The sequence below is a fragment of the Amia ocellicauda genome, chromosome 16 (assembly GCF_036373705.1).
Source record: "Amia ocellicauda isolate fAmiCal2 chromosome 16, fAmiCal2.hap1, whole genome shotgun sequence".
Lineage (NCBI taxonomy): Eukaryota > Metazoa > Chordata > Actinopteri > Amiiformes > Amiidae > Amia > Amia ocellicauda.
The window spans coordinates 15,391,424-15,407,132 of NC_089865.1; the positions used below are offsets into that span (position 1 = coordinate 15,391,424).

The 15,709-nt window shown below is 38.2% G+C and overlaps 3 protein-coding genes across 4 annotated transcripts; 2 read left to right on the forward strand and 1 right to left on the reverse strand.

Annotated features, from left to right (window-relative positions):
* Positions 1 to 8,299: 8,299 nt before the first annotated feature.
* asdurf (ASNSD1 upstream open reading frame) lies at positions 8,300 to 9,487 on the forward strand. Its single transcript, XM_066687727.1, has 4 exons — positions 8,300 to 8,439; positions 8,703 to 8,756; positions 8,986 to 9,061; positions 9,347 to 9,487. Exons 1-4 carry the CDS (start codon positions 8,365 to 8,367, stop codon positions 9,385 to 9,387), a joined length of 246 nt encoding a protein of 81 aa, XP_066543824.1. The 5' UTR covers positions 8,300 to 8,364; the 3' UTR covers positions 9,388 to 9,487.
* asnsd1 (asparagine synthetase domain containing 1) lies at positions 9,469 to 11,818 on the forward strand. The gene is made up of 3 exons (XM_066687724.1): positions 9,469 to 10,869; positions 10,991 to 11,172; positions 11,482 to 11,818. Exons 1-3 carry the CDS (start codon positions 9,469 to 9,471, stop codon positions 11,726 to 11,728), a joined length of 1,830 nt encoding a protein of 609 aa, XP_066543821.1. The 3' UTR covers positions 11,729 to 11,818.
* On the reverse strand, positions 11,819 to 15,661 carry LOC136711444 (uncharacterized). 2 transcript variants are annotated; one of them, XM_066687725.1, is made up of 9 exons: positions 15,529 to 15,661; positions 15,193 to 15,394; positions 14,810 to 14,899; positions 14,570 to 14,649; positions 14,251 to 14,366; positions 13,929 to 14,026; positions 12,807 to 12,875; positions 12,663 to 12,721; positions 11,819 to 12,517 (listed from the first exon to the last, which is right to left on the reverse strand). In XM_066687725.1, exons 2-9 carry the CDS (start codon positions 15,382 to 15,384, stop codon positions 12,397 to 12,399), a joined length of 825 nt encoding a protein of 274 aa, XP_066543822.1. In that variant the 5' UTR covers positions 15,385 to 15,394; positions 15,529 to 15,661; the 3' UTR covers positions 11,819 to 12,396. The 2 variants fall into 2 exon arrangements, with proteins under 2 accessions (XP_066543822.1, XP_066543823.1); XM_066687726.1 differs by lacking the exon at positions 12,663 to 12,721.
* Between the last annotated feature and the right edge of the window lie 48 nt (positions 15,662 to 15,709).

A 15,709-nucleotide genomic window follows, 5' to 3' on the forward strand; every position in this document is an offset into this window, starting at 1 on the left:
TGATTATTATGATTATGATTATGATTATTATTACAGTGTAAATTAAATGATGAAGGGTGCTTATGAAATTCATGACCACAACCAAACATCCACCTGTCATACAGCTTCCTTGTTCATAATGACATCATATTCCTTTACTTCAGTTCATAATCCTCAACCTAGGCAAAGACAATGCACCATACAGCTGTGGTTGAACCCATCTGTAGGCACCTTGTTTCCTTTGTCCTGTTTTCAGTTTGAAAACACAGTAGGCATAGAAACCATGAAGAACTACTTTTTTTTTGTGTATAGACCTGTACGCCAGCTTGAATGCAGTAATACAATGTATTTTAAATTACGTCAGGCTTCAGCACTTTTTTAATACACTATAATGTCTCTGAAATCCTAAAAAGGGTATGCAGGTTGTTCTGTCTGCTTTGAACTTACTTCATACCCTATTGTAGTTCAGCAAAATAGCACAGAAATAATCTCATGGTATTTTGTGGGTTTCAGTGCCATTGGAGTTTTTTATGGACACACCACATGAGAATGGACAAAACCACAGCAAGCCACTGCCTGGTGTGCACCTGATAATCTGCACACAATCGAATCATATCCTTGGGAGAAGAGGGATTCATTTAAAGGCAGACCTAAGTAGGCTGAAGTGAAAATTTAACCTACTAACCACACAAAGCACAGATAGCAGTGTTGTGCTGTGTCATGAAGTGTGTAACAAAACACCAGGTACTATAAATAGTGTGTAAGATGATGACTGACTTGGCCTGTATTCTTTGTAAACAGGCCAACAAACATTACAGTGTGTGAGGGTTATATGCCAGAATGCTACACCTACATGTAACACACCATGTCTTCCAGTCCACACCTCACAAAATCAAGAGGTGCATTATTCACTTAACATCTTATGTTGCTTGGAACGGAAATACACCTCTTGTATCTCCTAGCTTTCATTAAGGATCTAACTTTATAATAGTAATGTGTCTAACTGAGACAACTACAATTCTCAACAACACAGTTGCATTATTAATGTTAAAAGGTGACTAAGCACAATGTGTGATTCCTCTGATCAGGTCTTCGATGGAGAGAGCTGTGAGCAAAGAAAAGGAACCATATATCTGATGCAGGTAAAAATAGTTGTGAAGAAAAGAATCCAAAGTATCCAATCCAATCTGACTTTGAATTGGTAACTCTCAAATGTGATTTTCGGACAGGGTATTCTGAAGGCTGTAGTGTTTCTAGACTGTCAGACTGACAGCATTACTTTTACCATCACTTCTACAATGGATTCCAGCAATAGCTGCTACGTGGCTAGCTTTAATGACCTGTTCCTTATTGTTCAAGCTTTGCAGATTTAATTCAAGCTCATAATTACAGGCATTTATTGAATTACTTAATTGCTTAATTGGTAATGGTGTATTTTTATCGCTTAGCTCAATGTTAATGATGTCAGAGTAATGTAGATTTAAACTCACCAGGCTTTGTGTTGGCAGTGGATATTCGTCTAGCCATATGTTGCCACCGAGTTGTGTAAGTGTTTGTTTGTATTGTTTTTACCAACTAGTAAATTAGTTTTTTAAGACATAGGATTTACTAACCACAGGCCACATGTTAAGTCAGCCACAGGTAATGTAATTTGCAGATTCTAACAATGAGGAGCACTCTACATATGGGGTAGGTTATTGTGAAAATAGTTAAGGAACATTTTGCCTTTAAATTTGGGTGCACATTGTGCAATCATAACCCACAATTAAATAATTTAAGATGCATGATTACATCATGTAACAAGATTAAGAAAAGTGATTTGCTGGTTGGAGCATTTGGTATTAATCACATTGATCATACCAAGACTTTAAAAAGCACACAAAACGCTCTTTCCTGTGAGAGTTTGATATGTCGCAAGAGTAATGATTGTGCTGTGGAATGTGCTAGTCATGCTCTTAAGTGAATAAAACGCACTATCCTTATCAAATACTCTACCAACTCCCCTAGAAAGCAGAAAGCAGTATTACATGCATTTAAATATGGGCTAATTTTATTTTTCTTTATTTATTTTTATTACCCTTTCTTTATTTAACATGTTTTTCTTTTTTTTGTGACAGCCAGAAACCAGATATATCTGGTTAATGGTGGGGTGGGAATCAGGGCATTGTTTCAGTAGAATCTTTTTTTTTTTTTTTTTAAATATCATAATATTTTATATTGGTTTTGTATGTTTGATTTAAATTTCCTCAACATTTGTGGAATGATTATGTTTGTTTACATATATGCAGTATACAAATAGTGACTTTCATAAGTATACCCAGCACATAAGTACTTACTTGGAAACTCCACACAACTTATGTCATAAGCAATATGCCTAATATTTACTGATTAATTTAATTATTTGAAAATTTTCCAATTCTAAGATTAAGCATAGCAATACAGAATTATACCAATGATTTGCAGGAATCTGCTTTTGATAACAGTTATACATCTTGCCATGTATCATTATCAGTAAAATATGCATTCTAACTTTTGCATAATTTATTTGGTCTCTGGAGTAATTCACAATGGTGACATCTGGTGTCACATCTGAGGGGGTTCAGTGTGAAACACTGAACTTGCAACCCCCTTCAAATTTTCTCCCCAGGCAGGTGCGATCGGACCCCAAGACAACAACAGGTGGTAAGTAATATTTGTATTTAAACAGGTTTGGTTTGACACACACAGAGCACGAATGCTGTGTAAAACAAATGACAAATAAACACAATCAGGGAAGATAACTGTCCTTGCTCCATCCAGCGATGCTCTAATCAAGGCCGGTACCCCTCCCCCCACTGAAGCTCATTTGACTGGACCCTCCAGCAGCCAGGAGAGGTATTGGTCCCAGAAAGTGTCTTCATCCCATGCCGACCCCTGTGGAAAATAACGTGCGCAGCCGTAAGGTGAAAGCCCCCAAAGTCTCCTCCTTATACTGTTTGGTTTGTAAGAACTGGGCACAAAGCTCTGCCTTCAACCCATGTGCTTGATATAGGCCATCCAAAACCCCTAGAACCTGTTGACTGGTAGTCCTTTCCCTTGGCTCTAATAAAGAAATATCCCTCCCTTCTAAAGCCCCGCACACAAAAGTCAGGGGTGTAGGTGACGGTAATTAAGGAGGTGATGCGGGGAAGTCCATGAGGGAATGCGACCAGGGCGTATGATTGGCTAATAACTTAAATAAGCAATTAAGCAATTCAAAACAATCAAAGAAATAAAGAACAAAGGAACCAAAACAAGGTTATTAATAAGCCAAAATAACAAAGAGGAAAAGTAAGATAAGATAATTTAGTGCATCCAATAATGAATAGTAAAAAAAGAACCCAACAAACGATAATTAAATAAGTGATTAAGGCCAGTCACGCCCCACTCGTGACACAGGCTTTCTATTGTTTCTCTTTAAGAAACTGAGCACTTGAAAGTATTTCAAATCCAAGTTGACTTGTGTCAATAATATTATTTTTGTACAAAATAAAAACATGCTGTATTTTAAAATGTTCATAGGATTATATGGGAACCTTGTTCATTTAGACAAGTGTCAAAACTCTGAAAACCACTAAACCATTAAAAAAACCTGTTTTGCTGAGATGGTTGGAAACCTATGTATTATCCCATGGTTTTTTTCTGTTTATTTTCTTGCAAGGCTAAGTCAATAATGAACACAGGGAAAACAAGAAATAGTAGTGAAAGCAGAAGTCATTATTATTTGTTCACTTGGAAATAGCTGTCCTTGTTTAACGTTATGCTTCACGTGAGGGCTGGTGAAAAACACAAAGGTCAGGCTAGTTTGAGTTTAGCTGGGGAAGATGGGGTCCTTAATCAAACATGTGGCTTTACTGGATGCCTCTCTCTGTTGATAAAAGTCTTATATTAAATATCAATATGGACAACGTTGTGTTATAGTGATTAATTGTAACCAAAGAGTCATAGGTCAGAACCCAGGTGAGATGTTGCTTTTGTACTCTTGAGCAAGATACTTTCCCCAGATTTCTCCAGTGTTTGTCAAATAAATAAATAATACTGTGTGCAACAAAAATTACTGCAAATTAGTACAATAATTTACCACTCTTGTCTTAATAATCATGTTTCTTGCGAGACAATTACACGCTAATGACTTGAATACTAAATCACATTGAAATTTGATGACAATTTAATTTATGAATATCAGTTTTATAATTGGCTTAATGTTAAATAGTTGTATTTTGTCTAATTCCAAAAATAGATTAGGGATACCAACTGGTTTAATAAGTATTTACCTATACCATGTTTTGTTCCTTATAACTTTGGAAAATGTTTACCAGACATTTAATACAAATTAGTCATACACCACAAAGGTTATTTAGTGTGAGATCTGGTCATAAATAGCATAATAACAAGCCGGCATAATCATTAGCTTAGGACTATTATGAAGATAAATGAAATGTTATCTTTTGATATTGTATTTTTACTGACACTGAGTAATTTCTCGGTTACTATAGTAAATGTCTCATTCATTCATTTCTTTTTTTATCTATCTTATTGAAAAACATCACAAAAAATGATGTGGCTTCCCCTAGTGAGCCTCAGTATAATCTGGAGTTTATCTGAGTGTTAAAGCCATCTTTCTTTTGCACATTTGTGGAATGTTTTTAAAAAGATAAAAGCATCTGTGTTGGCGGGTGATGTCATGCCAGCATGTGATCATCCTAGTAACAGAATCATGCTGTGTCATGTCTCCCATCACACGGCCCAAGGGAAGTTCGTGTCTCTGAGATACTGTTCAAGGCTGGCATGGAAAACAAAACAATTTCAGTCCTAAATTTAGTATCGCAAATATATTTATTTATTTTAATGTGAACTTGATCATACTTTTTGCGTTCCGTCCAATTTGTAAAAATGCACACAAATGCACATTGAAAGAGCAACAAAAGCAAATGCATGTGTTTTGTGTTTTTTAAGAAACAATCACAAATATCTTGGGCATTATTGAAAATGCACTTGCACTTGAAGCAAGACAATTCAGTATGCTATATAATATTTGTTATGCCAGTTACTGTACTTGTATCACGAGGAACATCCTGAATGTTATGCACACATTCTTATTGAAAAAAAGCCTGACGACTTAGGAAAATGACATCAGGCTGCTTGTGTACTCAGTCATTTGAAAGAATGTTTTGCTGTGCATGCCTTTGTTAAACACTAGTCTTTGAGACATGAAGAAGTATTAATAGCAATTTGTGCAAGTAAACAGATGAAGCAGGTTGTCTATTATTGCACAGTACTTGGCAGTCGGCTGTGTGTTTAGGAAAGAGTGACAAACACCAAACAGGTGTTACAATCAATACTGAAACCTTCAGACTTTATCTATTTGTGAGACTGTTGACCTTAAATGTATGGTGAGTTGTTTGTCACTTTGATTTGAACTGGCATCCAACAAAATGTTCATGAGCTGTGTGAATGACCGACTGGTTGGCCTTGGGCACAATTACTTCTGGGAATTTTCAAATTTGGTAAGTTAGAGAATTAGCATACAAATAACAAAAAGCTTACAGCAATTGTTTGAAACCATTTGGCTTTGGGCAAATAGATTTGATAGAATATGTTATATTCCATTGAAAATACATCTAAACAATGTGCAATTAAATGTCTTAAATGGAATGCCTTAATATTCATGATAGCTCATTTACGAAACTCCCCCCTCCCTTTTGTTTCAAAATGGACTTCCTAAAAATACTAAGTACTAGACTTCTGGGCATTGCTAGTTTATCCCATAGCCTGTTAATTGCTGGGTGTTATTATTTTATGTTTTTTTTCCCTGCTAAATTACTTACTGTCATGTTTTCGCCCCATGCTTCCCCGGTTCGTCTCCAGAGGTCACTGTCTCCTGAATTCTGAACAGCATCCCAGATGGTCCATACTCACCACCATGTGCAAATGTTCCAGCATCCCCTGTCTCTCATTGGTCCAGCTCTTCCAGTCACTTACAACTGCCTTCCTCTGTTCCCTGTATATGGAGGGAGGTCAGTGTCAAAAAGATTAATATGCCTTATTGCGAAGTCTTGTTTTCTCCCAAGTTGCAATTCTGAGCATTCTTTCCCAGTGTTTGCCTTCCTGTGTATCAGACTTGTGTTCTCTCTTTCAGCCACTAACCCTTGTCTTCTCCCAACCATCCTGTTTGCTTGATTGCCTGACCATTAGCCTGTACCTTTGACTATGAGTATTGTATTGTATTCCCAGCAATCTTGTTTAGGAAATCGTCTGAAAATCTTTTTTCCTGAAACATTTGGAAAAGTAAATAAAACCATAAGGATTTCACATAAACACATATTTGTGACCAAATAAATAGACACAGTAATGTGTACACCATAATATGCTGCAATCTTTTATGAAATACTTCAATCTTATTCCAAGGAGATCAAGTATAATTTATTTGAAACATATGCCCTAATCTGATTAAGTTGACAGTGGATGTTCTTCACACATAACAGAAAGAACACAATTTAATGGGAAATTTAAACCTCAATTTAGGAACTTTTGTAATTTGAGAAAACTTTGCACTTAGACAAAAGATTACAGTATACACAGCTGCTCAGGGGGGAAATGAAAGGTTAAGTAAACACATTAAATTGTAGTATCAGAAGCCAAAGTCCTCCAGTTTTGCAATACAGTGCATTGTGGCCTGCCAGTGTAAACCATGTCCTCTGTCACACCTGCATGAAGAGAAGAGAAGAGAATAGCTTGAATAGATGTGGCTTTAAGTGGCACTCCACTGTATGTATAGACGTAAAGTAATGATGATCGAACTGCTGTGTCATGAAATTTAATCTTGTAATTGTTATACATTTTATTATGTTTTGCTACATATCCTGTCAATAAATCTTTTTTTTATATACCAGTGGGGCACCACTTCTTAAACAATTACATTAAAATATGAATTTGTAAAACTTTAACATAAATTCATATGAACAAATTAACAATGGATGAATCATCTATACCATTTACATCTACAGGTGTAACTAGTAAATAACTCTAACTCCATTTCTCTTTGTTAGCAATTCTAGTGAAAGGATCCAAAAGAAAACGGGATGTGCATTGTATTTTTAATTTCGCAAAAACCTAGCATTATGTTGATTGAAAAAAACTCACAAATATAATTCATACCCACAGAAATATTCTAATCAAACAGAGTTTTTATTCATGTATTTCTTTGTTTGGGTATTTATTTATTTCTTACATGCAAATGCAGTTGTCAGGATGGAATTCATTGCCATTTTCAATTGTTATTTTAGAGCACTGTCATTTGTTTCAGACCTATAAAACATAAAGATCAACCCTTTGTAAAATCAGGGTTGAAAACTGGAAACCAAGAACGATAGAGTAGCATTCCTCTGTTCATGATTTCAGCAGCATTTAACACAAAAGAACGATATATGGGATATATTGGAGCACTGTTGAATACTATTTTTTTCTGATTACATGCAGAAGGTTAAATAGTAATCGTTGACTATTAATGTATCAGACAGATTTCTGGAGACTAGAGTCAGACTTTTACTCAAAGTTCAGAAGATCAGTGTGTTGAACAATTATTAATATGCATAGACTTTAGTGTGTCATAACTCAAACTGTTCTCTCAAGGTAAAATGGGAGCAATAAAGTAGTTATCCTTTTTCAAAATGTTACAAGACCATTTCCTGGATTTTGCCCTGTATAGCTTCCTTTTCCATTCAATAAAAGATCACGTGACTTGACATCTGCAGCATTATTGTTCTGCCCTTCCTTAGGTAGGTCACGTGAATTCTCTGCACCTGTACACATTCGCTGAACATTTTATTAAAAGTGAAATTGTAAGTGGCAGTTATAAAAGTTGACCCAAACAGTATTGCTGTTTGTTTGGATGTTCTTATGTAGAATTCACATTGTACCGTGATATTCTGATCATGTGCTGGTGGAAGCGGGGTCTATTACAGGCCTAGAAATGAAATACATAAAAACATTCTTGCATGCAGACGTTTAATTTGCAAATTCAGAGTTAAATCATGTTTACGATGAAATGTGAAGGAGGAGACTAAATTAAAAGACAGCACATGTACATACACTTACTTGTGTTTAGGACAAATATAACTAATGATTTGTGCAATATTGTTACTGAATATTCTCGACGCCAGAGGGTGGATGTGAAATGCAGGGATCTTCCCGGCACCAGGGGGCGCTACTTGTTTGAGACGACCTTTAATTCCGAAAGCAAATGTTCTCTTGTCATTGTGCTCACTGAAACACATTGTAGAAATATGTCAGCACCCATACTAGTAGTTTGCTCCTTGATGTGATCTATTTCTCTTAAAATTAACACGATATATCGAGACGTTCAAGATGTCTAATAAAAGCCAAGCGAAAGATGATCAAATTAACGGAAAAGCGAAACAGAAAGAGGAGTTAAATAAAAAGGTAAGATATGCGAATGGACTCAGTTACTACAGTGTTTGTGATCGAAACCTTGATTGATTAAAACTGCCTCCACGTTATGGTTTTCATATGTTAAGCTAATAATGTTTCCATCAGTTATGACCCTCAATGCATAATATATTATCACATATTTGATAGGATCTAAAAAATAAAGCCCATTGATTGTTTTCTATTAATACCATTGCATAGATCATTATCAAAGACTTCTGAAAGTTTGTGGCATAATACACATTTCGGTATTACAGATGAAAGAGCAGAAGGTTGTGATTGATGAGCTCTCCAATCTGAAGAAAAACAGGGTACGAAATTGCTTTTTTTGTTTATTTAATGTATTAGGCCTGCAGCTTTGTGGTTGTGAATGTGAATTATATCTTGTGTCATCAAAAGACTGGTGGGGCCTGTAGTCTTTGAAAAAGCTTTCCTTCCATATATATAGTAAAAATGGATTTAGGGTGTAACTGTTATTAATTGAATAGGTAAGGAGGGAGAATGAATTCGACATTAAGCTTTTATTTCCTTTTATGATAGAAAGTCTATGTACAGCAGCAGAACAGCAATATATTCTTTCTGGAGGACAAATCCGAAACCCTGGCCACATGCAAAAGTGAGTTAGAATCACAAGTTATTATGTGTGACTAAATTGTGTTATTATTCATACTCATAATGTGTACACATTGAGGGATTCTTTAACGTAGTCCTCGCTAATAATAATAATAATCCACAACCTTTTAAAGTCTCTGCATTTAACATGCATCCACCTGAACTTTCATGTAGTGATTGTTTTTTGTTAGATTTGAACATGTTATTGTTTTAACCCTGACATTTTAAAACTGTTAATTGGATGCAATTACCTTATGTACCTTATGTAGTTTTATTTTCATTCTTCCAGAGTCACTGGACCACATGAAGAAGGAGTATCAAGATTTGTAGCAACCCTGAACAATAATATGATTTTTATTTTGGAGAGAAAAACAAACGACTAAGAAAGGAAGGATTATTTAAAAAAGGAAAATGTGTGGAATCTGTTGTGTTGTGAACTTGTCCTCCTCACAGTCGGCACTGGAGAAAACCCTGATTCGGAACCTGAAGAAGAGAGGACCCAGCTGTAGTCAAGAAGTAACCAAAACGGCAACTGATTTGAGCTACAGCTGTGTTTTCTCTGGCCATGTCCTTCATTTGAGAGGTAGCCTAACTCCTCAGCCATTGCAAGATGAGGCTGGGAACCTCTTCCTTTGGAACGGGGAAGTCTTCGGTGGCCTGGCGGTGAGAAGTGGAGAAAACGATACACAAGTTGTTTTCCAGATTCTTTCAAAATGTGTCCGTGATGCAGATATCCTGTCTACTCTGTCATCTATTCAAGGACCCTGGGCTTTCATGTTTTACCAGGCAGACAGTCATTGCCTGTGGTTTGGCAGAGACTTCTTTGGCCGACGAAGTCTTCTCTGGCAGTGCGACGATGGAGGGAAGTCGGTTACTCTTACTTCTGTGGCTGCTTTAAAACCTGCAGCTGAGCACACAGAGTGGCAGGAAGTACCAGCTATTGGAGTTTATAAGCTTGATTTGAGGGCTGTTTCTCTGTTGGGATGTTTAGTTTTAGAGGTTTATCCTTGGAAATATTCTTGCCAACTAAGCTTAAACCATGACCTGAAATGGGAGGGCTTGTCCAACTGTGTGTCTTTAGTAATGAATGAATCTGATCTTTTCCTAACCGCTCCAGTTGTTCCCTTAAACGATACCATCCCAGAGACTCAGCCCGAGTTGCAGCATATGTTTAGTGCCCAGCCATCTTTTCAAGATCTCGATGTGTTATTGGAGAATGACGAAAAGAAGATACTAGCTTGCCAGCTTATAGATGTGTTAAGTGAGGCAGTGAGGCGGCGTGTCCAGAGCCTTCCTAGTGCATCCCTGTCGGAGTCTTCCAGTGACGGAGCAGATATTGCCATTCTGTTTTCTGGTGGTATCGACTCAATGATTCTTGCGATTTTAGCTGACCATCATATCCCTGGAGAAAAGCCAATTGATCTTTTGAATGTGGCTTTCCAATTGCAGGAACCGAAGAAGCAGAAGCAATCTACCAAAAAACTAAATAAGGATAAGGACTGTGAAAAAGCCAAGGTTGATTCTGCTGAATGCAGTCAATCTGTATGTTTTGATGTGCCCGACAGAATTACTGGCAGGGCTGGCTTAAAAGAGCTACAGGCAATAAACCCGACGCGGAGGTGGAATTTTGTGGAAATCAATATTGTAAAGGAGGAACTTCAAGAAATGAGACACAAACACATCAGTCATTTGGTACATCCATTAGACACAGTGCTAGATGACAGTATCGGCTGTGCGGTGTGGTTTGCTTCAAGAGGAATTGGTTTTGCAGTAGAGGGCACGGACCGGCGACCATATACATCAACTGCAAAGGTGCATATGTAAATTAACTTTCGGCGTGGGGTGGTCATAAACAAACGTGTGTATACTTGCCATTCTGGAAAATAGCACCCTTTTATGCTTCTGTTGACTGACTTGTGCTGTGTCTGTTCAGGTAGTGCTCACTGGAATTGGTGCGGATGAGCAGCTAGCTGGGTACTCCCGCCATCGTGTTCGCTTTAAAACCTCAGGCCTGGAAGGGCTGGTCCAAGAGCTGGGGATGGAGCTGGGCAGGATCTCTTCACGGAATCTCGGCAGGGATGACCGGATCATCGGAGATCATGGGAAGGAAGCAAGGCAAGTGTTCCCTTGTGGAAACTGATCTCATCCCTCTGTTCTTTGCTCAAGGTGTATATTTGTTTGGATTACATTTGAGTAGCACATGTTGTTATGGATGGCTAGAAGTTATGTTTGGTCCTGATGTCACACAACAGCTTTAGAATCTCATTCTTTCTCCTGATACAAACCAGCACTTACCATAATCCAGCGAAACATGTCGCAGAACAGTAAAGCTGTCCACACACACAAGTAGTAACAAAGAAACCATTAAAACTGTAACAACTAACAGACAAAGAGGTTACAGTGGAATTCCCTGTTCTCTGTCAGGTTCCCGTTCCTGGATGAAGAGGTGGTGAGTTTCTTGAATGCTGTGCCAGTGTGGGCCAAAGCAGACCTGTCCTTGCCACGGGGACTGGGGGAGAAGCTGCTCCTCCGCCTGGCTGCCAGGGAACTGGGCCTTGCCGCTGCCGCCACGCTGCCCAAGAGAGCCATGCAGTTCGGCTCCAGGATCGCCAAAATGGAGAACCGCAGTGAGAAGGCCTCTGACAGATGCAACAGACTCCATGTTTCTTAAGTCACATAACTGAATCATCAGGAAGACTTAGCTTTATTTGGGAAACTAAAGTAACAAATCAATTTCTAATAAAGGTTATTGAAATGTAAATGTTGTTTTCTTATTGCTGTTAATTTATTTACCTGTAAAAAAAACTAGCCCTCTTCCTTTTATCAGGCTGCATTGTATAAAAATCACTCTATACAATAATTATAACTAGCTTATATGTTTCAGGGAAATCCACACAGTTTTGTTTTTTTTGCAAACGATTTGGTCATTTGGCCTTTATTGAGAGTTATTAAGGTCTCTTCAAAAATGTGTACTTGTCTTTTTGCATACCCATAAAAAAGAGCAATATACATAATTTAAATAAAATTATGACCTCCCAAGACTAAACACAGTCTTGTGATCATATCAAAATGCATACAAGTTTACATTTTATTCTATTTGATCACAAAGGCAAATCTCAGAATTTCTGTGGGACTGTTTTTTTTTTTTCCAATGCCAGAAACTGAAATGGGTGAAAGGAACCTGATTTCTTCACTATGAATTCCATGTAATGTTGAAAGATATTTTTAAGGCTTTGTTTTCTTATGTTGCAAGGTCCACAATTCCCATGCTGACCATTGAACGGTGCTTTGATTCCTCGATTGTGCGTTATTGATCATTTTTATCATTTGTGGACAGTCCTACTTTAAATAATCCCTATCACCCTTCAGCTTGTCTTTGAAGTAGGCATCGCATTCTATATAGGACGCAAGATTTCCAACGTCGAAACGGCCAGAGATCTGATGTATGTACACAGGCTTCCTGAAATAAAGCAGTAACAGTTCAAACATGACTAAACTTGAGTTAAGAACAGACTGTTTTGTCTTAATATGTTATTGTCAACTCCTATAATAACAATGTGAAGACAGATGGCTTTAGTAGCAGGAAGAGGAAATTAAGTTAATACCTCAAAATGAGCCATGACAAGAAGTTTCCAGGTGCATCTCTTGTTTCAATTGGTGCATTCTATTATAAAACAAACATATTAATCTAAAGAAGACAAAAATATTATCTTTCATATAGATGATGCAACAATATAAACTTTGTGTACCTTCTTTTCTTCAAGAAATGTCTCCAGCAGAGGGATTGTTGTCTTTGAGAACAAATAGCAACAGGGACACTGCAAGAGAAAAGGGAGAATGCACAAAGTTGTTATTAGTTGCTAAAAGTTGCTAAAAAAAATTCCAGAGCTGTTTACACCGATCAGTCGTAACATTATGACCACTGACAGGTGGGTGGGTATATTAGGCAGCAAGTGAACATTATGTCCTCAAAGTTGATGTGTTAGAAGCAGGAAAAATGGGCAAGCGTAAGGATCTGAGCGACTTTGACAAGGGCCACATTGTGATGGCTAGACGACTGGGTCAGAGCATCTCCAAAACTGCAGCTCTTGTGGGGTGTTCCCGGTCTACAGTGGTCAAAAGTGGTCCAAGGAAGGAAAAGCGCTGAACCGGCGACAGGGTCGCGGGCGGCCAAGGCTCATTGATGCACGTGGGGAGCTAAGGCTGGCCCGTGTGGTCCGATCTAACAGACGAGCTACTGTAGCTCAAATTGCTGAAAAAGTTAATGCTGGTTCTGATGGAAAGGTGTCAGAACACACAGTGCATCGCGGTTTGTTGCGTATGGGGCTGCGTAGCCTCAGACCAGTCAGGGTGCCCATGCTGACCCCTGTCCACTGCCGAAAGTGCCTACAATGGGCATGTGAGCATCAGAACTGGACCACGGAGCAATGGAAGAAGGTGGCCTGGTCTGATGAATCACGAGTTCAAGGTGTTGACTTGGCCTCCAAATTTCCTAGATCTCAATGCAATCGAGCATCTGTGGGATGTGCTGGACAAACAAGTCCGATCCATGGAGGCCCCACCTCGCAACCTACAGGACTTAAAGGATCTGCTGCTAACGTCTTGGTGCCAGATACCACAGCACACCTTCAGAGGTCTAGTGGAGTCCATGCCTCAACCGGTCAGGGCTGTTTTGGGACCTACACAATATTAGGCAGGTGGTCATAATGTTATGGCTGATCGGTGTGTATACCAAGATAACACTGATCTAATTTATTAAACATTATTCTTTATCTGTAGAACCCATTACCAAATTCCATTACACATTTTAAAACTTGTTTTTTCATTCACTGGCTGGAAGAGTAAGTTACGCTGTAAATAGGGGGGCTTACTGCTCTCCTTGAATTTGTTTCAGCAGGGGATGGTTTCTCTTTCATACAGCACACACGCATGTCTTTGTCCACTTCAAGAATACCGTACTTGGAGGTTTCTGTGAAAGGCAGGAAACACATGTTCTTGTATAGAAAGTGAATGTTTCTGAAAGTGCACTGGATAAATATTTGTGTTTTATAGAGAAAATAAGCTTGTTTAACTGCCCTCAGCCCAGCACATGTATTAGGAACAAGGCACGGAGAAGCCAGGTATCATTGTCAATATATATTATAATTGCAAACTTGAAACTTTTTGTCTCGTAGGATTTGCTGCTCTGCTCACCTTCATCTTTACACTCGTATGACAGTACCAGATTACTTTCATCACATTTGGTTTGTAGATCAAAAAACTGATCCATGAAGCCTGAGAGGCTGAAATCTTCCTTGAATAAGGTATCCCTGTGAAAATAAGTGCGTACGACTTTTCAGTTGTGTGCAGAATAATTTTGCTACATTTTAGCTTCAGCTCATTTTTTTCAGCAGACTACACAAGGAACGGAATAGCAGCAGGGTTTGTTGCAGAAATATATGTGAGAGAACTCATGGGGAATGTCAATTAATTTCCATTTACTTTGCAACCAAAGAAATTTAAGAAACCTTACCCTCCAATGATTAAAATATCATCCTCTATCTTGAATTTTCTAATTGCCATCTGAAGACATGCAACAGCACCTAGTCGTTCCTAAAACAAGAATAGAAAGAAGCTGCAGAAATTACAGAAACAAATTGTAACCATTTATATTTTAATTCCTATTAAAACTGAGTGACGTGTACATCTGTGGAAAAGAGATTTTGCACAAATGTGAGGAGGCATCTGGCAGACATTCAAGCACTGGTTTTACCTCATTGCACCTTGTCCCATCATTTAGCACTTTGACAGCTGGGAACTGCTGGGCCCATTCTTCAAAGTTTTTATAGTACAAGTCATTGGTCTGTTGGAAGCAAGTGAAATGCATGACAGCCTAACATCCCAAGGCAAATTCCCAATCTCCCACCAATTTATTATACAACAGCAAACATATTTAAGTGATGCCAACAGTTTATAAGTTCTATAGAGAAATCAAACTGTTCAAGTTCAATTAATGTTCTACAGAAGAAGTTGAATGTGTTTAACAGTTTTGTTAAATATTTTAAAATCCATATTTCTCATCAAACTAATCTACCTATAGATAGATAGACAGATAGATAGGTGTGTATGTATGTATTCTATATTGCATATACGTACAATGACAAAGACCTCATCCACACAAGCAATACTCTGTAAAGCCTGGATCCAGTGTGAGATCAAAGGGCAGTGTCCCACAGGAAGCAGCGGTTTCGGGGAGCCGATCAGAGCCTCGAATCTGCCAGATGTGTCACTGAGGAGGTCTCTGCGCAGCCTGGTCCCATAACCCGCAGCTAAAATCACAGCTTTCATGGTTTTATCCCTGTAAAGGGGGAAAAACGTATTTAGACAACTTAAATAAATAACCAGCCTAAGATTTGCTAAAGCTAATAACAACATTTCAAATAGTAGACACAAGCACAGAAATCAGACGTGTGTTTATAGTGCCTTTCTTACCGTCGGTTAAATCAGAAGATATAAAATAAAGAACCCTACAATATAAACATTCGGTCCTTCTATTTCCGCATTGTGCAGCGTGTCTGACATGCGCAGTCCGAGAACAGGCACGTCAGTTCGCCAGTGTCAGGTCGTGTTGGTGCTGCGCAGATTTCCGCAGTTCTGCAGAATGCCGCCATCC

Excerpts from the sequence above, each read along its gene's own strand:
- asdurf (XM_066687727.1), top strand. The coding sequence starts at position 8,365 with ATGTCTAATAAAAGCCAAGCGAAAGATGATCAAATTAACGGAAAAGCG. Across the intron at positions 8,440-8,702 it reads AAGAGGAGTTAAATAAAAAG|ATGAAAGAGCAGAAGGTTGT; the intron begins GTAAGATATGCG and ends TCGGTATTACAG. Across the intron at positions 9,062-9,346 it reads AACCCTGGCCACATGCAAAA|AGTCACTGGACCACATGAAG; the intron begins GTGAGTTAGAAT and ends TCATTCTTCCAG.
- asnsd1 (XM_066687724.1), top strand. The coding sequence starts at position 9,469 with ATGTGTGGAATCTGTTGTGTTGTGAACTTGTCCTCCTCACAGTCGGCA. Across the intron at positions 10,870-10,990 it reads CATATACATCAACTGCAAAG|GTAGTGCTCACTGGAATTGG; the intron begins GTGCATATGTAA and ends GTGTCTGTTCAG. Across the intron at positions 11,173-11,481 it reads GATCATGGGAAGGAAGCAAG|GTTCCCGTTCCTGGATGAAG; the intron begins GCAAGTGTTCCC and ends GTTCTCTGTCAG.
- LOC136711444 (XM_066687725.1), bottom strand. The coding sequence starts at position 15,384 with ATGAAAGCTGTGATTTTAGCTGCGGGTTATGGGACCAGGCTGCGCAGA. Across the intron at positions 14,367-14,569 it reads GATATTTTAATCATTGGAGG|GGATACCTTATTCAAGGAAG; the intron begins GTAAGGTTTCTT and ends TTATTTTCACAG. Across the intron at positions 14,027-14,250 it reads ATACGAGTGTAAAGATGAAG|AAACCTCCAAGTACGGTATT; the intron begins GTGAGCAGAGCA and ends TGCCTTTCACAG.